Raw genomic sequence first — 23,255 nt, 5'->3', positions numbered from 1 at the left:
TTGGAGGAGACTGTGGGATCACCGCATTTTACGGTTGACCAATAAGAAAGACACTGAACGCCAGAACTAGTAAAATTAAATAATATATGTATGAAAATATGAAGCTTGAGTCATCAGAACGAGAACTGCATGGAAACAATATGCAACCGTATTTTCAGATTTATTCTTTCAGATTTTAATCAAGGAAGTTAAATGCTTTCAAATCTGTTAATTGTACACATGAGGCTTTTTTCTACATGAGGTGGATTCACAAGAAGCCGTATTTCACCGGTTCGATGCTGATGGCCTTTAACCATACATCTCATGTTAAAATATTCTGACGCCACAAGAGACATTTTTCAGTCCAGATAATCACAGCTTTCAATGTGTGATTATATGCGTGTTAAAAGATTACTCAAATAATACATTTTCTCCTCTTTATGAGTACTAAGAAAACAGCTGATGTCAGAGTACCCAGCCATTTGCAGTGTATTCGATAAATTAAGCCCACTATGCACTACATTTACTCCCAGGTGTCTACAAATATGGGCAATCTTGCTCTGAGTTAGTCTCCACCAAACCTAGGCATCAAAAACAGACATTCTGTTAGTAAATTGAGCACTTCCGATTCCTGATCGCTTTGCACTGAGTTGATGTAAATGTTCATTAAATGTGATGACAACACAACTTTTTGGGAACATTTAGGCCATAAACACCTAATTAGTTGCATTTAACATCACCGCAATTTTTTTTTTATCTAATTCTTCTTAAGCTAAGGTGCTAAGGGGCGTACCATTTACTATTGTTTAAGTTTTTATACATTTACAGTTTAAATAAGAAAACCCTAAGAGAGGCAAGTTGACAAGAGGCCTGACTTCACCGATTACATCTCACCATGTACCTATTGTCATACTGTCGTCTTTGTTTTGTACTCCATGCTGATGTCTTTTGTATATCCAATGCTGTTTACAATTACTTTCTTTCTTGACATGAATTTTGAATTTTGCGGTTGACGATGAAATGAAATAATACTTAAAATAAATATTGCACTGATGTTAGTTGCAATTTATTAGACGTCACTGTTCTAGAATGACTCAAAATGCTGTGTTGTCATCACATTATAACAACCGGCCGCCATACAAATACACCATACATGCATGTGTAAGTCCTGAAAGCCCCACTTGAAACTTGGAGCTCCGAAGATCCAGCCTACTGTTTCACAGTTCCTGTATATTGCTCAGTGATTCTTGGAAATATGAGTTTATCTAATTCTTCTTAAAACATGAGTTGTACAGAATGAAGGAAAATGCAAACAAATGTCCCTAAGAGATAAAAATCTCTCCTTGATTGTGTCCAAGGTAGGCAAAAAGACAATACATAATATATAGAAGAGGCGCAGAAACTCTCACCCCTCTTTGGAAAGTCTCGTACATAAAATGCACATGATAAAATATCAACATTATTGAGGGGACGAAGTTGGACTTCTTTTTCTCAGTCTGCAGAGGTCATTTCTTTATTTAACTCAAAACTATGTGACAATTAATCTTGGGCAGTGGGCTGACCAATGAGCCAACTAAAGGCTCTTACCGTTCGTTAAATTGGTTAAATAGGAGCAAATTACCAGCCCCCCCTCCCCCCCCCCGCAACTGGCATGACTTAAGCATAATCAGGTCAAAAAAATGCAATGATATTGCCTGGAATTTATAAGATGTCACTGTTCAAGAATTACACTTTGTTGTCATCACACGCATTTAATATACAATCACACATAAAGAATGCAAGAGGCCAGGCATAGCAGATGTTGTTCTAACTGTTCGCTGATATAAATCCATCGTGTTGAATAAAAGCATCGTATTTTAAAGGCATATATCGTGATCTGAAGTCAATGCATTTTAATGGTATTGTCGTGTTGGAAGGATATCGTTTTTTAAATTAGAAACGGTGCTATAAAAAGTATGTAATTTAAAGTGTGTAACGACTTAATTTATTATTTTTGTTGCATATAAGAGTTTACATACAAGTAACCAGGCCACACTTACGTTTACATTTCCCTGCGAATATTTCTTCAGACTTGTTACACAAAATATTGGATTAAAGATAAACTATAATCGGATGTATTAAACAGTATTTGTTGAACAAATATCGTCCATATTTGATTATATAATTTATGGTGAGACTGCTGTTGTTATCATTAGTGTATTACCAGGCAATCTACTCTGATAGCAAGGTCACGGTGATTGTATTGTTTAGCGCTTCCCTAACAGTTCTCACGCTAAACTATGACTGCTACGCAGGTGAATATATCTTAGCTGCACACTTGCTTTAGACAAGAGCACATGATGTAGCAATTGTCATAAGTGCTTATATAAAGTCTTTATTAGTGAATTTGAGGAGATATGTCCCAAACAGATATAAGTCAGTCGTATATGTTATGAGTTTAATGATAAATATTCCCTGAATGTGTTCATGGATGCTGCTGGTTATTAAAATTTTGCATTTAAAAGGAGATATACCCGAGATTTTTGGCAATGAAATAGAATTTTTTTACTATTATTTTAGATTAGTAATAATTAGGGTTCCTTTCATAAAATAACATTTCGCGCGAATTCATGCATGTATACCACGTTACCCTTCAAAGTCGTTAATAAAGTTCCTACAATTTATAAAGCGGGTAGCATCGTAACGAATCAAATTAACGCTCAGTTGTAGGTGTACGAGTGAGATATATACTGAAAAGCAATAATTTGAGTTAATTCTGGTAAATATAGAAAATTTGACTTATTAACGAACATGATTTTTTCAACCAAAAATCTCCCGTACAGCCTCTTTAATTACCATTGGTCTTACGTAGCGTTCCTTTCTTGGCATGGACTCTGTGTGGCTTGGCCCAGGAATATTTATTTGCATTGTATCAAGCGTGGAAAGGAGGCGACGGGCGGGCCAAGCAGACTTCAGGAGATACGATCCTCTTCAGCGGGGTTAATGATCGTGTTTGTCTCAGGCTGAGTGAACCTCTGGGCTTCAGGAATTTAACACGATCCGTCAGGTAAACTTCAGACTATACAGCGACTTCACGGAGAATGTATGTGGAAATTCGTGGGGCGGACATTAAACTTCCGTGGTTTGGCCAGCCGCTCGCACCAAACTCAACCAAACACACTTACGGCATTCGGTAAAGATAATTTTAGCCACAAACATTTACATTGAAAGCTTAAACCAATCGTTTACGTGGATCATTTAAATCGTTTGATCTTTACTAAGAAGAACCGCCTTGCTGTTTTGACACATAAAAAACATCTATATTCAATGACGCCCACAGGACGTTAATTAATCCATTTTTAAGCGCCAAATTTGATTGGAACAATTTTGATTTTCTGCATCATTGATAAAAGTAGAGTAAATTAAATAAAACTTAATGCTCATTCTTGTCCGAAAACAATTTGTGCAAGCTGACGTTTTTTTCTTCTACACCGTTCCTTTCGCCAAACTGTGAGTTCGAGGAAAAGATTTAAAAATTCAGACGTATAACAAAAGGGCATCGAGTGTTCCAAGACAATTAAGATAACTGACTATTACAAAAATAAAATCCAAGCCTTCGTAAGCATAACGCAGGTGTGCACGTGAAGGGTCCGATTCCAGGCTGATATAAGGTTCGCAAAGTCTTGATGCTAGCAACGCCCGGAGCTATAAGTGCCCGGACATATTTGAGCCGTGTTGAATAATGCCGCCACATTGGGTACACGAAGAGTTGCATTATGTGAACTTCATGGTACACGATTACTGTCTAAATCTTACTTTTTTGGCGGTTTGCATTGAACGTTGCTTTGGAAGTTGGTTTTCCGATTCTTAACCAATTATGATTACTTAGAATAACCACAGTTTTATATCAAATACAAACATGTTTATTATATAATAATATAATAAGTTTTTCTTCAATGCATTGTACAGTTCGAAGCTGTTTTATTTAATTTTGTGGTTATATATATCCATGAACCACAATGCTGCAGCCATAAGTCGAGGAGCAAACTCGTAAACCATGAACAATGTAAACCGTTTTACCATATAACAGCAAATTAGTAATTTGGGTGTTAGGTAGCAATTTTTTTTCATTATCAATTTGAGAGCGCTTTTTGCGGATATGACATATGGTATATCCATCACTTGTATACATCACTTGTAGCCATTGCTCGTTATTCACAATAATATTCTGTGTTTGATTATGTCTGTTGGGTTTTTTTTAAGGCAAAGAAAGCAAAAAATGAAGTATATATCAGATGAAAGACCATTAAACAAAGTCCAAGAAAACAGTTCGATTTATTTTTTTTAGAATTTTTCCAACGGAATAAAATATAGTGACCCAGAGGGTATCAGTGACGTCACATCCATATTTTTTGCTGGAAATAGTTCGTTTCAAGGTCCAGTCCGCGAATACATGTATAGATAAGTATTTAAATGCACTTAGAATAATGAAATGAAGGCCACCGAAAATTAAAACTTTGAAATGCATTTTACTTGTTTGAAAAAATTTGAAAAATAAAAATAAATGAAGCTATTTTTGTGGACAGGGTTAAGTGGACTTTCATTTGATGTATACTTCACGTTAGTGTTTTCCTTTAGTGTTTTTCATACAATTTTTATCGCAATTATAATTGCGTTTCAGTATTTGGTTAAAATGGTGGACATCTACAATAGGGATCTCTATACTCTTTATACCACGATTCCTAGTGGAGATCAGTTGAAAGAATTTGATCATTATCTGTTGTAGTGTTGACAAACACACATCACCGCTGCGTTAATTTCAAGGTCTTCTTCAGTCTACCGTCTGGGTACCCGCCGGGAGAAACATGTACACACGTGTAATGCCGCGAAACATTGGATATAGGGAATGTGAATAGGGAGTACAAATTGTGCCCCTCTTTTGGCAGAATCTATTCTCGTATGAATACGATTGTGTATGAAATTATTAAAACAGCGTAATCTCTACCACTCTTGATAGTTTTCTATATGTCTGAAGTCTATATGTAGAAATCCTGTCTTGTTTTTTACGCCAAAAATTATCGTCTTGGACATTAATTACTAAAGAGTATAATCCTTACCAGGTTCGATATTTTCCTGGTGAAAAGATATATATATCCACCTTCGATAGATTTGAAAGAAACCACAGACTCTCCAGATGGTACATCTTATCTGAACCAAGAACTGTACAAAGACCCGAACGGTTTCCTCTCTCGTAAACTTTACGACAAGAGGGAAAGTTTCAATTTTGTCGTTGAGAATTACCCTTACTTGGACAGCACTAAACCAGAGGACTGTGCATATGGCGTGTGCATTTATAGCATTTGTTTTACTATGAGTTCAACTCTCTTGTGAGTAACCCTGCTTCATAATTTGTCTAACTCTTAACCCGGGGCTAGGGGCAATATATTCATCGTGTTACGCAACTGAGATACATATTATATTATCGATAACTTATATACAAGCACGATTTGAATACTGATTTCACTCATTCGCCTAGAGCGTACCGTGCATCTTGCCAGCATCATTGAAAAACGTTGACTGCTTCTCTTTGCATAATTTACTCCTAATTTCGTACTTCATATATTGTCTTTGGTAGTTTGTGTTAAACGACGTTTTGGGAATTATCCGCACCAGTATTGACCTGGAACATCCATTTTGGTCGACGGTTGGTTCCGCGGCATAACTTTTTCCTTAAGTTTTTTAAATTTTACAATGAGCGCAATTCTCTTTTGAGTAAATATATAAAGACACAGTCTCCTGAATCTCGGATGTTTAGCTTCATAATTGTGTCTAATAAGGCTTAACCCTGTGTTAGGGGTTAGTAATGCATCCTGTTGAATGGAGCTATATGAATAGTAGCAATCAAAGCGCAACTAAGATACATTAAATTAATCAACGACATGTATGTTATATGTCATGGTTCAGGATATAGATAACAATGAAGTTTACTTTCTGGTATCGTCAAAACTGTGTGGATTGCTTATCTCTACGTGGCTCCACCTAATTTCTAACCTACTATTTTGGTTTTCTGATAGTTTGTGTTGAACGTTGCTTTGGAAATTGGTCATGTGATTATTACCAAAATCCATGATAACTAGTATGCGAATATTAGTATTATTATGAATGCTATGACGCCTAACTTTTGAATACATCTATAGCGTCAAGGTTACCTGATTTCTTTATGTAGTGTATTTCCTTTTCTAAAGCCTTAAACTATTTCTAAAATAACTGTATTCTACAGAATACAACAAGAAATCACGTATTTAAAATGGTGGCTGTATATTAATCCCGTAAGCTGCCACTTTTTCCGTTAAAAGAATTTTTCTGAGGTTACTCATTAGATCCCGAAAGCTATACATAGTGTGTCATCTTAAGAAAACGTGCCTTGTTCATTTAATACATCCGAATACCAAAGAATCATTACCAAATGATACCAAATCGTTGACAGCATGGACGATAGAAAGCGTGTACTCGCCACCATAGTCTTGCGCCATTGCCACCTCGGGTTCATTTCCAACTCTCTGTATATACAGATCGCTGAAATTGATTTATTGGTGATCTAAAAAAAACACTGTACATATACAAGAACATGCTGTATGTTTACAGAACTGACTTAGCATCGAGTTGCGCACATTCCTTGTAGCTGTTACTTTACATTATTGTTGCTGTATTGTCAATTGTTCCTTTACGGAATTTTGGTTGCGACAGAGAAAAACGCGAGACGATGTGGTACTGTTACAGACTTTTAATGAAAGAATTTTTGTCAACTTTGATATTTTTTGTCAAGATCAAAATAGATTTGACGAAGCATTCACCACATTTAAAGTCTTGTGACCTATGTCCTAGTTCACTATAAATCATAAACAGCCGAATATAAAAATATGTGCCTGGGCTTTTTTTTATGCCACTTTTCGCGATCAATTGTTGTAGGTCCACTGCTTGGAGGACCTGTGCTGTACGCCTTTAGCTACCAAACGTAAGTTCATACAATAATAACAATAACATTTTCAGCTGAGATGCTTTGGTTTGATTAATTTAATTCTACACCGCCCTGAAGACTCTCCCATACGAGGAGGTCACGGTGGAAGAACCTGCAAGGTTGAACCCGCAAACTCAACGTTCGGTGTATGCCTACGTACATGAAACATATTTGACTTACTACCGTCCAATTCATGCTGAGCAAAGCCATAAAATTCACTGACAAAACTTTTCCAACTTTTGTTTTCTGATTTACCGATCTTCCACGTATATATCAAACTATAAATCCTCTCACTTATTTCCAAAGGTGATCCTGGATTTTTATGAACATTATGCTTACGGATGTCAGAGAGGTTATGTTTCGGTTTGTCGATAAGTTACTTACCGACATATAATTCAGGGTTTTATACTTATACATTTTCTGTGCGGTAAATAATATATAGATGGCACATTTTCTTAAAGGGTGGAATAGTCAATTTTTTTGGAACCGTGCAGTGTTATCTTAGACATAAAAGGCACGAATAGTCGAGCTGGAGGGGCCTCCGTGGTTCACTTTTTTAGCACACTAGCGCATCGTAATGACCCAGAAGCCTCTCACCAATGCGGTCGCTGTGAGTTAAGTCCAGCTCATGCTGGCAACCTGCGGATGGTCGTGGGTTTTTCCTCGGCTGTGCCCGGTTTCCTCCCACCATAATGCTTGCCGCCGTCGTATAAGTGAAATATTCTGAGTGAGTACGGCGTAAAACACCAGTCAAATAAATAAATAAATAAATAAATATTTTTAATACCGCAAACTTTATTACAAAACCAAAAGAAACGCTTATTAAGCAATTAATAATCTTTTGTTTTAGGACTGATTCAAAGCAGAAAACACGGACATTGGGAGGACCTCTGCAAGCGTGTTTTATACAAGATTGTTCTTGATTTGTTTGTCCTTATTATACGCTGATTGGCTACCAGAATTGTGTTCTCTTTAACAGCTAAGTTGTTGGGGTTGCCACACAACTGGGGGCTTGTATAAGATACACATGGCAAATAAACAAAGACTTACAAGATGTTTGTCTTGAGATATAAGGTAGTCCATGCCAGTAAATGGTAGCCATAGTATAGTCGTGAGGAACAAAGAAGAGGCCTCCCAGACTTGAGGAGATTGCAATTGGTCATGAAAACAGTATCAAGGATAGGCAATCTGTCAATGGTGTCTCTGAAATGTTGGTAAATGAGGGGTTTATACGAATGTTTGGTCGAGTTTGCTGCCAAACAAACCACTATATGGCGCCTCTTGCTTTCTCCCTGCCCTAGGGAGGCATGCCAATGGCTGCCCGTTAGTAAAAGAATTTGACAATTTATTTCTTTTTTAAAATTTAAGGTTAGTCCAAAGATGTGTAAATCTTAATTGTGCCCAAAGTATTAATTACTTTTTTTATTTTGAATGGTTTTTTTTATCATTGCAACTATTGCAAAGAAAACTGGTTTGTGCTTGTCATCAGATGTCTGGACGATATATGTACGAGTAGACAGGTACACGCCCTTAGCCTGAGTACGTGCGCCAGACTACAAGGGCAAATTGATAAATAGATATCATTTACCGTTACGATCTACTTGACATTTTCCCTGCCCACTTGGTCTTACTCAACTATTTATATAAATCCTTTGATCAAAAGAGAGTCAATTATTCGGCGCTTATAAACACCCCTGAGTACGGGGTTGAAAATTAAGATTCAGTCTCCAGCAAACCTCCGCCGGAATGTAAAAACCTCTTATAGCCAACGTAGTACTAAAGTCCACGAGCAGATTGTACCAAGCAAACATATACTGGATTAGACCCAGAGGACAGGCAGCACCTCGACCGATTTGAAAGGTGGTTGAGCTCACTCATCCCTAGTTTAAGATGGATTTTTAAAAAAGGGCAACATGCAATGATTGCTTTATTTATCGACTGGTTATTGTTCAACGCAATATTCCAATTTTTTTCACCTATAACATGAAGACCAATATACATGTATGTTCCACATGGTTGGGGAAAGATGGATTGCCCGGAAACATATACAATTAAGTAATCGACCTCATAATCTGCGTGAGTACGGTGTTAAATACCAATCAAATAAATAAACAAATCATAATCTGCGGATGCGTGGTCATGGGTTCTCTGTCCGGTTTCCTCCCATCATAATGGTGGTCATCGTCGTATAAGTGAAATATTCTTGAACACGGCGTTAAACACCAGTCAAATAAATAAAGAAGTCGCCATCAGACACACAAATGAAAACTAAAATACTTGTGGTTTTTTAAAACCTTTTAGGTAAATACGTTCCACATTCAATAATAAAATATGGCCATGAATTTAAATATGAATGCATTTATATGGGCTTTAAAATTTATTCCAAAAGTGAAGGTTTATATGTTTATTCTGTTTTCAGTGGTCTTTGCGTTTTGGCCTTGCGATTATTGACCTGCAACGTCCTGGTTGACCGCTGGTATACGAATGTCTGTTTCGACGCATAGATCTGCAGCTCATCAATTTACACAAACATAAATACAAGTTTACTCTGCTGTAGAAACAGATATTTATGGATCTCTTTCGATGCTGGTCGCTACTGTTACGTCTAAATGTATGAAGTTGATTTAAATGATATTTCTTACTGGGACTCAACTTTTCGAATTTCGAATGCCTTGCTACATTAGACCAATAAGCTATTCTATATAGTTATTTACGACAAATGCCAAATAATCATGTTTGTTTCAGTTAAACAAAAAATCTCTGTATGAGACACATTCATCATCTGCTCTTAGACATATTCAACCGACGATTTCAGACATATTCAATCGGCACACTCACCCGACACACTCTAGCGTAATCAAGTCAGGCTTTCAGATATTCAATCAGCACTCATAGAGACATACTCAACCTACAATACTACTATGCAATGGTCAAAACAACATTATGCTGTCTGAGTAAATATACAGTAGCATACTATTGCGATCGTGATAGAATTAATCATAAACGTATTCAGCATTTTAGTTTTGGTACCTGCGTATGATGGATGCATTTCCAATGATCTTGTATACCGATCTGAAGGTATTTTTCAACAGGTTATTTCAGACGGATACAGCAAATTATCTTCATAGTTGTAAACTATTGTTAGTGTTCCGTAATATTGTATCTGTTAGTATACATGTTATATTGCTCTTTTTTGTCACGTCTTCATAACCTGCTGGGCAAATTCATTCAGGCTACACAACACGAATGTTACCCACATGGTGAAGAAAATGTATTTACTTTCGTTCGTTTTAGGAGACGTATAATGTTCATCGTGCTTGTAACTTTGGCGGGAAATGACTATTATTGTTTTTATCCAAACACTAGCAGCAAAAGAAGGACTTCTGGTGTATATACAGTCACATACGTATGTGTGTACCCTTACGTAGTAACTGTTTTAAATGATGCAGAGGTTTTGAGAACAAACAAAATAGAGCATGAGAAGACTAATTATGTAATTCGTGATTGAGCTACAGAGCAATCCTAATGTGCTGTAACGGATTAACTATCCATCAATGACATTCATTTGTGGCTTCGTCTCTAGTTGCACGTGGTAAAGTTTGTCAGCAACCTGTCGCTGGTCGCGGGTCCCCCTACCCCGGGCTCTACCCTAATGCTGGGAGTCGTCGTATAAGTAAAATGTTCTGGAGTACGGCGTAAAACACCATACAAATAAATAAATAAATATGTATGCTGGTATTGTAATCTAACTGAAGTGTTGACTCCTTCCGCAAAAACTCTGTTTATTTATATTCGATGGTCGTTAAGTTTATGGTGAATATACTCGGGTGTAGGACACCAACAGGAAATGGTGGCATCATTGTGTATGTCAACTGGAATACGTTCGGTGGGAAAATGTAATTTTTGCCAATATACAGCAAACCAAACAGTGTCTTTCTGGCACCATTGAAATCTGTTCCGACTTTACATATGTGATATCTCTATGCGCAGACAAGGACCTGGAATAAAGAAACCGAAGCAACTCTTAATTTCACGTATACTTTGTTAGTTCTTTGGTGGCTTGTATTGAAGGATGTCCGTTATGTGATAAATTATTGATCTGGAAGGTCCATTAAGGTTGACGATGGACATGTCAATGTGTGTTCCGATGCTCATAGATGTTGGAATTCCAGCCAGCGAAATACATATGTACATGTATGCACTTCCAAGGTCTCACTCATCAATGTCACGTGAGCTGTCCTGAAAACCCGTTTTTCAACGCGGTCAGAAAGGGCCCTTTGAGTTTTTATTCCAGTTCAAACTGGATATCATGATGGTGTACGATTTGTAGTAACTTTTGCAACTACATATCTTAAACATTTCCATCCCCCATTGTTGATTCCTTGTCTGTCGCATATTACAGAGCTTTGGTTTGCATATACACCTGTGTAATTTACGGTTGTAGAAAAGGACAGAATCGCAGCATGGCCGTCAATGTGGCTTGAACGCCCTGGGCCATGTTCAAGAGGCCTTGAGCGAGGGTGTGATGATGCGATGCTGTGACTATACCCTTGCCTGGTTTCCACACAAATGTTATGGTTTCAAAGAACAGTAATTATTGCCGTTTTGGTTGGGATTCCAAAATTTTCCAACATGTTACAGAGTGCTTTAGTTTTACTGGTAATCTTCGGCTATTATTTCGCTTGAGAAATTGCGCTTAAGCATATGTTGACGACCGTGTGTTTAATGATTTTTACACGGTGTCACTTATAAGCCTACAGTGTGTCTCCGTGGAAGAATTTTAGCATCGGTAAATGTAAACATTTTTGTGTAAGAAATCACATATTGTGTAAGGAAACAAAAACACATAACACTACCTTTCAAGATACAAATATGACAAATGCGTTTTGTTTGGAAACAGACGAGTAACAATGATGGAGGATTTAGTCTAATAACAACAGAAAGGCCTTTTATAGCTCACTACATTTGAATCAAGGCAGGATATCCGCAGTTGTAATTGACAAGCTATGAACGTGTACGCGCCACGCGACGGGCCGATTATTACAACATCGTGACTGAGTGCGTGTGTTAATTCAACATGTCAGTCTTCCTGACATGTGGTTCCAGACTGAAAGCTGTGTTGCGAGCCAGAGAGGTGCCTGTTAGATTTCTCCCCATGATAGAGTTCTGTCATCCCGTGTTACTTGGGTAGAGGCTTCGGTAGCCTTCACAAGCCATAATAATGCTCAATCATGTCCACTTGCCCTCAACAAAGTCATATAGCTGCAAAGAGTTAAATGAAAGTGCATAATTCAAAATTTACATTCTGTTTGAGATTACATTAACGATGTTTTCGTTTTTTATGTACAAAAATAAAGTAAAACGGACAGACATATAAAGACATCAAATTACCGAAGTGGTGTTGTACTCTCCATGGTCGCCTAATGACTCCTCCGCGTCATATGACCGAAACATTTTTAAGAACGACGTTAAACCCCATACATACACACTTTCCATGGAGTAGTCTTCCGTATTTTATACTTTAATATGGACTATTGCTTACAAACTTAGTCTCTAGTATTGAAAACGAACCATATGAACTTGGCCTGGCGCGGCGCACGGTCAGATAATAACAAATGCAAACAAGAAGCTGAACCTTTTATTTTCAACACATGCATGTATGGAAGAGAAAATACCAGTATTGAAACAAGATATTAAGACAGTGTACACGTGTGCAAAGCATAAACAAATATTTATTTTATTTTTTTTTTACTTGTTTGTTTGATTGTTGTTTAACGCCATGGTTTATATAATTATTGCATCAGAAATAGAGTATGTACAAGTACAATACGTTAATATTGTACAATAGGCAAAATTGAATGAAAAGCAAGAGTTTGCAGATGAATTGGGGTCCACAAACAGTGGTCTCGATTTTGTTCCTTGGCCTGTATACATAAATGTGGTCTGATCGATAACATAAAGCCAGAAGATCATACCTTTTTTTTCAAAATGTTGTCTTCATATCGTTTATATGTCCAGGTACCATTTATGTACATGTCCTTGTCTCAAGGTTGCTATACTTTGTGTGCATTTGCACCAAAATCCATAAACTTGTAGCATCCATAAACTTGTAGCATTTGCTAGATCCTGTATATTGTGTGACGATTTAAATTAAAGTCACAAGTTATTGCTGTTAAAACTAGTGTGTCAAGGTTATTCCATCAAACGCCTTCACTCCAAGTTTCTTAATTTTTTCAGTGGGTAAATACTTTTCTTGTAAATAATATGGACAAAGCGTCCAGAATCTCTGACGTTTTCCTTCATGAGTGTATATAATTCCGCTTAACCCGGCGCTGAGGCGTGTATATTCATCGTGTTGAATTAGATCACCACGTTAAACAATTCCAATCAAAGCGCAACTGAGGTAGGTGTTTTGTTATCGACAACTTATATTCCAGCATGGTACACGATTTGAATACTGACTTCACTCAGTCGCTCAGAACATACCTTGCGTCTTTCCACCATCACTGAAAACTGTTCACCGCTTCTCTGCATGATTCAGTCCTATTATTGTACTTTATATACTTTCTTAGTTCTTTGGTGGTTTGTGTTATGCGTCGTGTTGGGAATTGGCCTTGCGATTATTGACCTGGAACGTCCTTATTGTTTGACGGCTGGTATACAAATGTCTGTTTCGACGCATAAATTCTCGCTTAGGTAAACTGATAAGAATGCCCTTTTTTACCTATAATTCTGCTTCAGCCATTGTTCTAAGCGGGGCGTAAGTTGTTACCCTTTAAGTATTAACATATAGTTTAGAATAAATCCTATCTGAGGTAAACTTACAAGAGGTCGTATTTCACCGGTGGCTGTCACGGTGTCGTCGCCGCACTGGTTTTACTGTAAATGCTGTAATCTTTTATGCGTATCATTGCATCTGTACGGGACATTTCCTTCTCATCTTGGTGGCGCTTTAAATTGTTCTTTAAATGTAGTAAGTTTTTGATCTAAAATATAATTAAGACGGACAGCATAGAGAGTAAAACAAGAGCAGCGATGACAGTGTGATAGCTGGCAAATGGTCACACGTGAGCGGTGAAAATTGTCATTTTCCCTCAGTCACGGTTTTATTCTAACTGTTCATGTAAATGTATAAGTAGTAGCAATTAACACGCCCCCTAGGACGATGGCTTAAGCAGAATTAAGTAAAAACAAAAACAAAAAAAACAGTGATATTGATTGCAGTTTATCAGACGTCACTGGTCTAGTATTACTCAAAATGCCGTGTTGTCATCATATATACCAAACACGATGAATATAATACCACATATGTGTTAATTCAGATCAGCTTCAATGTTGGTGCCAGACTGAACAGATTACATCCTATTCCCCTTCGAATAACTTACTTGTACACACTCTAGAGTTTGTGGCGCATTATCTGAAGAGACTATATTACAGCACAGTGTACTCACCAGGCTGTTCAGCTTGTACCAGGAAATTGTCTGGAAAGTATGCACGTATGACAAATGGAAATCAATACATTTTATATTCTAGCACTGTAATACTTGCAATCGTTCGATGACAAATGGCACCTCATAAGCATCACTCAATGATCGACATCTTCTTGGAAGTGGGATAATATCTGGAACAAACTACTGATTGTAGGATTGCTACGAATAAATATATTTCTCTTTAATTCATGAATTTATTTATTTTACTTTATAGTTATTTTTTACTGTTATTTAATGCCAAGCTAGAAAAGTGTGAAATATACGATGCCGGAGAACCAAGGGTAAACCACCAACCACTGGCAAAGTAACTTTCCTACACATGTGACGTACAGATATGCAGACCATATTGGTGGGAAACGCATGGTCTTCAACAAACTGTGCAAACGGCAAAACTAGAGCCGTCGACCGCTCATTGTCATCAAGGCCCATAAGCAAACAGTGAGAGCGCGTAAAGGGAATTTATAAATTTCCTGCCTTTTTCGCTTCAATGGAGTTATACCTCTATATCGAGATTCCACGATTTATAAAATGTATAACAACCAACACTATGTATTGTAATCATAGTTCATGTTTGTAATTACGCTTGGATGCCAACAGTCTGCAGTGCTGATAAAAAAGAGAAATGTATACTATATTCAGGACTTATAAGACGTGCTATAACATGCTGTGAAAAACGAGCATGATTATGGAAACTTTATTCTACTGATGGATTTTTTAATTACGGTTGTCAAAGATATTGAAAACTAACAAAGTGACGATATGGGATATCAAATTTATGCATTTTATTTGCAAAACCGAATACCTGTTTTAAAATTTTCAAAAATCAAATGTGTTATCAATTGTTCCTTCTCCAAGAAGCTTTAAATCAATTAACGTTATTACATGTACTACAAGAATTATGTGTGTCAGTTTAGGCGTCGAAACAGACAGTCGTGTACAAAATGGGCTTTCAGGGTGATTACTGATTGAGAGGCTCTCGCTCGATCGGCTTCATGGTTCTATCTAATTTCGCTTAAACCGTGACCACTTGATGTATTTCCGCCGTGTTGACTAGGACAGCCAAGTTGAATGTGAACACCTGTAAGACTGAGCATGTTAAATTTACGCGCCTAGAACATCGTTTGCGTCTTTCCGGGAACATTGAAAACCCCGTTGACTTCTCTCCACATACAACGCTTTCACCTATATACTTTTTACATATGTTTGTGTTGGACGCTGTTTTAAAAATTGGCTTCGCGATTATTGAAGGCGACTGGTATACGAATATCCGTTATGGAGCTTGGATATTTAATGCAGAAGCAACGGAGAGTGCAAGCATGACACCTAAAGTTTGTGCATTGCCTCAGTGGGTGTAATTCATTTATCACAATATCGTTCATTTGTGTTAACTTGGTTCACAAGGCTGCTTGTTTTTGTTAAACTAAGGCTTAAATGACTTAGTAACTTGGTGTACATTTCTGTTCATAACTCAAACGCTGAACACATGCCGTTGCCATGCTGTGGCAATATGCAGAAAGTGGACAACATTCCAGCGACGTGTAAGCATCAGTTAATTGCTATTGTGGAACATTGTTTGCCAATATACGTTTATCTTCTTAAATTTAACTCATGGTTCTTAACAGCATCAGATTCATTACATTGTTAATTGTTTTATTACGATATGTGTATTCTTCCTTTATGTATATTTCATTCGGGTTTCCCTCTGTTTCGTCCCACCGTGGTATAAGTTAAATATTCTTCAGTTATTCGTAAAACACCAATCAAATAAATAAATGAATTAATAAATGAATGTTAATTCATGAATAATGCTTAAGTTAAAACTATCAAAATGTACGGTCTATATAAATACCAGCCGCTTCATGTATGCATAGGTTAATACAATGCATTTGCATGGAGAAGCCAAACAATATGGGTCATAAACTGTTGTGTATATCGGGCTACGTGGTCAGTTCAAATGTAAGTACACATGTCCCTAAACTGGTGTCAATTTATTCACGTCAAGTAATAACCTTAGGACCACGTAGCAAACCAGGCACATTGTTTAACATAAATTATTTATATAGCATGTCTGCCAATTTTGGCAAGTAACTGCAACACAGATGACATTTAGTAAATATACAACTGTGATACATAAAGTCCGTTTGTCACCGAAGAGGTAAAACAAATATAAAACTAATTCAAAACTGTGATCACCTTAAACAAGCCCGAGCGCTTGTTTTATCTTTCATCGTGTTTTTTTCTGTAGTACAACATCAGCTAATAATAAATTTAAATGCAAGTAACTCTAACATGCTTAGAAGCTTTACTTCAGTGGAGGAATGATGGGTCTCACTGAACAGAACAATAAGATTCAAATTATTCACTTTAATTTAATGTATAGAAACAAAGAGTCTAAGAGAATCACGTGTTTCTCACGTGTTTGGATGAATATACGCCAACTATCAAAGCCAGAAGTTGCCGTAGTGCTGTGAAAGTGCGCCATGAAAGCAACTCTGAGGCACTTAACATAAATAATTTAGATAATTTAGTTTTCTTTAAACACAACTTCAACAAAAGGGTTTCATTTATTTGACAAAGCAACATCAGACAACTTTGTTAACCATAATCGTATCAAGAATATTTTGTATAAGTATTCTCACTTCTTAAATTGATTCGTTATATCTCATTTTATAGACAATTTGACAAAAAGAGACATTCCTGTATAAGCAATGACTGAAATAATATCACACAACATACGTATGACACTAGTCGAAGAATATTTACTAACTTCATGCGTCTGTGAGTGAATGTGCATGAGGTCCGAAATTTTGATATGATGGCTTTAAATACACCTTGACAAAGGTATGTTTCTATTTGATGCACTTTTTAAATTAATGGAAATCAAACCTTTGGCTACTTGAATCTAAAGAAAATGAAAGAGGCTGAAACGTCTGAGCATTTATTTAGTTGTCTCAGTGTGCATGACAGCGAAGTGTGTTTTATATACGTTATGACTATTAGTCTGCAGGTACGCGTACACCTGTAAAATAAATCAACAGTATAAGTATTCGAAGCTGATAAGAATGTTAATAAAACGCTGTGAACCGATGCGAAACTTTTGGATATATGTATACACATCGTTTCAAAATTAATATTTTCCTATAATGCACATGCCTTAGGTTGTGTTTGTGGTGACGCATGCATGTTTTTTAAATCTTACTGAAAAAAAGTGAAACCGTCACTTTTTACGTTTTCATTTTTGCTGGTCGTCATTTTATGAAGGGTCTTCCCTGAGACAGAATCCAGAATCAATATTCAAATTCAAAAGAGAGTTCATACACATGATACTGCATTGGATAACACTGAGACGTGGGCATCGGTGCGCTGTTAGACGATTTAGCCGTACCTACTCCTACCTTTCACTATCTAGTAGTGGAAAAGCCAGCGAACTGATACATAGTTGGCGATGTACCGTCGTGGTAAGCTTGCCACTGGGTAAGGGACGATGGGTACATAGACGAGTTGGGGGTTGAGCCAGGATAGCTACCGTTCGTCCCATTGTACCATTTCACAAATGGATTGTTCATACTCTGTCTGAGGAGTGCCTCGTCCAGCCTGTATGCACGCCGCTCCGCTTCGGTGTAGGGCGAGTACAGCGAGTTGATGGGGGGCGGTGAATTGAAGGCAACTCCAGGAGGAAGGGAGGAAGCAACGGCACCAATGTAGCCGTTCGGAGCCATGTGAAACATTCCGAGATCTGTTTCCTTCCTTCTTCCGCGGCGTCTGGAGCGTCGTCTCTGGCGGAAATCCCCCCTTAGGAAGTCTTGCAGGTTTGCCGGGTGTATTGCCCAGTAGTTTCCTTTGCCGTCCTCGCACCTGCCCGCTTTGATGAAACAGTCGTTAAGGGAAAGGTTATGTCGCACAGAATTCCTCCAACCTTGTCCTCGGTTCCTATAATATGGGTAGTTACTCTCTATCCAAGTATATATAGACCCTAAACTTAGGCGGCTTTGTGGACTTTCCATTATCGCCTTGGCTATCAGTCCGATGTAAGACAATGTGGGTTTCACATCCACTAAGCTGCGTCCATCGTCCCTATGTTCTATCGTTAAGACTTCACCGATTTTCTCTGAATGAGTGATGGCCAAACCATTCTTGTCTTTTGTGGGGATTTGCTTTGTTAACTCCTGATCAGATGATATGGTGCCGTTGACAGCCTGTTCGAGATTACTGGCAGCTTCCTCTGTACGGCGACTAAGGGGCATTTGGAGCATGTAAGCGTCGGTGTTAGAGTTCTTGATAGGGTAGAGACCATCTTTGCTGTTAGAGACTTCTTTCTCTAACCACCTGTTCTCTTTGACAGGATCAACAGAGATGTTGATAAACGGTTGCTGCAAGGAGGCCTGCTTTGCGCCGACCTCCACATTATCCGAAGAGTAAATTGCACAACCGCCACGATAGAAAGACCTGTTCGTTTGGTCCTCACAAAAGAGTCGGTTCTGTAGATGTAGGTTGTTAGATTCTGATGGATAGGAAGGCATGCGTCTGCAGTACCCGTTGTTCATGTGTACCGGAAGGCTGACACTGGAAATGGTTGCCGTCTCGTTTGATGGGATGTGATGGTGGAGCGGCAAGGTCCCCCCACCCGCTGATGGTTGGCGGCCGGGCGTACAGTTAGAACCCAACTTCATGCTCTGCATCCTTCTCTGAGGGTTTTTTTTTGAAGTTTTAACTTTATAAGTACACTTCTGATAACACCTACGATTTTTCCTAATTCGACGAAGCTAGCTACTTGGCGCTGACATTTGTCAAAGTACAAGGCTTAAAATGACACTCCGATTTAGCGCTCAAATTTGCATACAGGGTAAGAAGACATTTCAGTGTAAAACAGTTTCTCGAGCTCTGAGTGGAATGTCGGTGACAAACATCCACAGGCCAGTAAAAGTTGATGTATCGGACGACAAAACACAAACAAACTGTAAAATCTATTTGCCAATACGACCGACTATCTCCAGGGGTTTGACAGGCCCGGTGAAAACATTTCATTGGCTCAACCAGACTGACGCGACCCAATCGACGACTTGCAATGTAGTGGCGATCAGGTGAATACTCTAACAACACAAGCGTTGAGGTACATGTAGATCTTGTTATTACAGACAAATGTATTTAACTGCATGCTGACTGCATCAACTTTTTCGGTGACTAACTTAAAGCGCTCGATATGATAAGATTATTATAATTTTGGGACATATAACTGCACTGTAGCACCTAACACTTGAATTAATTCTAACTTAATTCATATTATAGTAAATATGATTAGAACACATTATATTTTAGTAAATTGGACTATAATTCTTTAATAAGCAAATGTTAGTCATATGAATCATTACATATGCAGACTAATGCTTTGACACTTGTACCCTTTATCAACACTGGTATGCCTCCACGTGTACCAGACATACATTCAGGTAAGAATTTAATAAAAAAAACATATCTTATAGTGAAATATAGGTATCGATATAGACAGCGAATTTTGTACGAACTTATTTGTTCGTAATATATACGGCACTTAGCAAACCGAGAAGCTAACATATATTGGTTTCACAGGACTTAATGATACAATCTCTCCGAAACATCAAAATTTATTGATTTCTGAAATATCTTAATCTTTACCACGGTAAGTAATATGCCCAATAAATCTAAATATGAAACTCTTCCATATATACATTTACTCACTATATAAAATGTGTAAATTCCAAAATGCAAGGAAGACAACTCAGTGTTAAACGTAATCGAAAGATAAGATCATTGAAAGATACACATTCATCATAAATCCCACGTGTCATGCTGCAGGGCTTCCTCTCCGGCCGTACGTAGGAAGGCCTCTCAGCAACCTGCGGATGGTCGTGGGTTTCCCTTGGTCTCTTTCTGGTTTCCACAGTAATGCTGGCCGCCGAGGTATAAGTCAAATAATCTTGAGTACGGCGTAAAACACCAATCAAACAAATAAATAAATCCCTCGTGTTTATTATTCACAAAAAGTTCTATGGAAATGTGGATGCATTAAAGTTTGATCAAATTCTTTGTGTTTTAGAGGAAATCTTGCAACATAAAACTGATAAATACTAAATTTGACGCATATGCTTAATGAGAAGTTTTACGAGGCGCCCGATAATTCCAAATCTTGTGAAGGCAGATGCCACAAATAGAAGACAGAAAACTACAGTGTGATCATGAAATACGGACTTAATTATGAATGATATATTTGCTCAGTTAACACAAACCAAAGTCGACGTGTTTGATTTGCCAAACTGTCCTGACAAATGCAGGGAAAGCGGGCTATATAGGTCTGCTTTTGTTAAACAGTGCGGTATTTTGCACAATGCTATAAGCACTGTAACTTGTTATTGTTTATGAAACGTTTGGCTAAAAAATGTGACTGGAAACCCTCAACTGAATCATGCGCGGGATGAAAGCTTGCAGTGCTGATCTAGTTTATGTAGGTGAATGTTGGCTTTCCCTAACACCAGTATTGCTTTGTCTCACATTGTAATTGTTGAAAATGGTTAATGCTGACATACTGACTACCAAAAGAAAACTTTTCTCGCACATTCTGTCATGCAGTGCTGTGGATAAACTTTAGTGTATACAGTTGTTGTATAAAGAAATTAATGTCGAGCATTACACTTTGATAGGCCTACATATATATATCGAAATCAGACCTTTTAAATTATATTAAAATTTTGGCAAATGTAGGCGCCCTTTTATAGGCCTACTGGGTGACCGAATACAGAAATACAATGGGTTTGTTTCATAAGATGTGTAAAAAGAAACAAATTAAAATTATAGTTATAAATGATGAAACGTGATACGATACAACGATATAAAGACCCATTAACTGTTTTGTTTCAATATTTTTGCTTGTTTTATCGCTTATATTTATATCGGTGCTAATTAGGGTCCTAATTTGGCATTCTAATGTGCAATATGCGTGTATCGATATGTCTCTTTGAGATTGGCTTTGACATCTCTCAAGATAACGACCTAAAAAATTACAAAAATATAGACATGTAGCCTACATAAATTCAGAAAATTCTCTGTATAGATTTGTATGGTTGGTTTTTATATAATGGAAATACATTGTTTTTTATAGCTTAAAATTGGATATAGTATACTGTAAATCTTCAACTTCTAAAGAACTTTCTTCTAGCGAAATTTATTGACACAGTTATTATCAAAATACTCTATATCCATGTAGCCTACTCTTATACTTGTTCATGGTTTTGTTGTGGATAATAGAGGGCCACAAAATGCATGGTTTCAAGAAGGTTTCTTTTTGTGGGGGGAGGGGGAGGGAGTTTAAACAAAAATGTTTCGTTTACGCAGCACCTGCGTATTACGTTTCGTGAATACGTTTTTCGAGGGATAATCCACGTCAGACTATATGCCGTTAGACTAAAAAAAAAAACTCTAAATGCATGTTTACTGAACTTGGGTCGAGATTCGTGAAACGGAGACAAGGTTTATGTATATAAGCAAGTGACAATATTTCAAGCATATCCTGTAGAAACATTTTGAGAGTAGCTTACCACTGAGTTTTGCTTGATATTCATTAATTGGAATAATTAATGAATCGAAAAACACATCGAAAAATTGATTGTATAGATTTGTGGATAAATATGTGGAAAATGAGCTGGTAGACGATGTGGATATTTGTAAACGAGATTCATGGAGGATCTACTGATGCATGAATGTGTCCATATTGTACAACATCGGGGTGTTATGTAGATATATGCCTCTCAGCTCGTTTCCAACCTAAAAAATGTAAATACACGTTGCAATCATAGCGTGCCACAAAGAGATGGCATAACAGTTTTGAATTTGATTATCCAGCTACAAACCTGATGACCATGCATTGTTAACATTTTCTGGGATACTTCCTTATATTTGGCGTATTATTATTATTTTTATTATTTTGGTGCATTAACGGCTGTTTCGGTAATAGAAATTGTAATTTATCAAGAGAATTTCGACGGCGGCCAGTTGTCCGCGTGGAAGAAACCGGGTTGCCCAGAGTAAACCATCGACCTTTGGCGATTAAGTGACGGACTATGTGACGCCCTGGTGTATGCCGTATCGGTGGAAGGCAAATGATGTTAACCTAAACATAAAATGCCATACTATCGCTATGCATGGACCACTTATATATATGCCTGCCAGGTCCCGAGACAGGAGAAACGGTTACATACTAGTATAGACGCTTTGCAGGACGAATAGGGCATAAGATTCCACATTCCAGCTCTCGGATATAGGCACTTAATTCAGTTCACGGCTGGGTTTAATTCAGTTCTCGGCAGAATAGTTATGGAGGCAAGTAATTAGTTGTCAAACTATGTATGCTGAGGACGATGCCACTTGTGATTTTTTTTTAAATATATGATTACTGACATACTGATTTTTGTTTTGAGTAATTTGTCTTCCAGTGACAGTATATTAAATGAGCTACCTGCTTATGTGAAAATTAAAATACACGGGTCTTCTTTGTGAGAGAATTTATAACCTTTTCTGAACAAGGCCTAAGGATTGCTTTACGTGTTTATTTATTTATTTGTAACTACCTAACAAATACTAAAAAAATTTTCACTTATATACCATGGCATCTCATACTGACTTGCTCTCTGGCCGTACGTGAGAAGCTCTGGCATAAACCTATACGGATGGTCGTGGGTTTTCCACGGGCTGTGTTTCCCCCGATTTCCTCCCGTCATAATGCTGACCGCCGTCGGATAAGTGAAATATTCCTGAGTACG

General features: G+C 37.5%; 1 protein-coding gene across 1 annotated transcript; it reads right to left on the bottom strand.

Annotated features, from left to right (window-relative positions):
• Positions 1–17,027: 17,027 nt before the first annotated feature.
• LOC135471803 (forkhead box protein E4-like) lies at positions 17,028–19,359 on the bottom strand. Its single transcript, XM_064751155.1, has one exon. It carries the CDS (start codon positions 19,143–19,145, stop codon positions 17,868–17,870), a length of 1,278 nt encoding a protein of 425 aa, XP_064607225.1. The 5' UTR covers positions 19,146–19,359; the 3' UTR covers positions 17,028–17,867.
• Between the last annotated feature and the right edge of the window lie 3,896 nt (positions 19,360–23,255).

Source organism: Liolophura sinensis, chromosome 7 (assembly GCF_032854445.1).
Source record: "Liolophura sinensis isolate JHLJ2023 chromosome 7, CUHK_Ljap_v2, whole genome shotgun sequence".
NCBI classification, from domain to species: Eukaryota; Metazoa; Mollusca; class Polyplacophora; order Chitonida; family Chitonidae; genus Liolophura; species Liolophura sinensis.
Note: the sequence above shows the minus strand (reverse complement) of the source record. Positions and strands in the feature narration are given on the sequence as shown.

Coding starts and splice junctions, on each gene's coding strand:
- LOC135471803 (XM_064751155.1), bottom strand. CDS start 19,145: ATGCAGAGCATGAAGTTGGGTTCTAACTGTACGCCCGGCCGCCAACCA.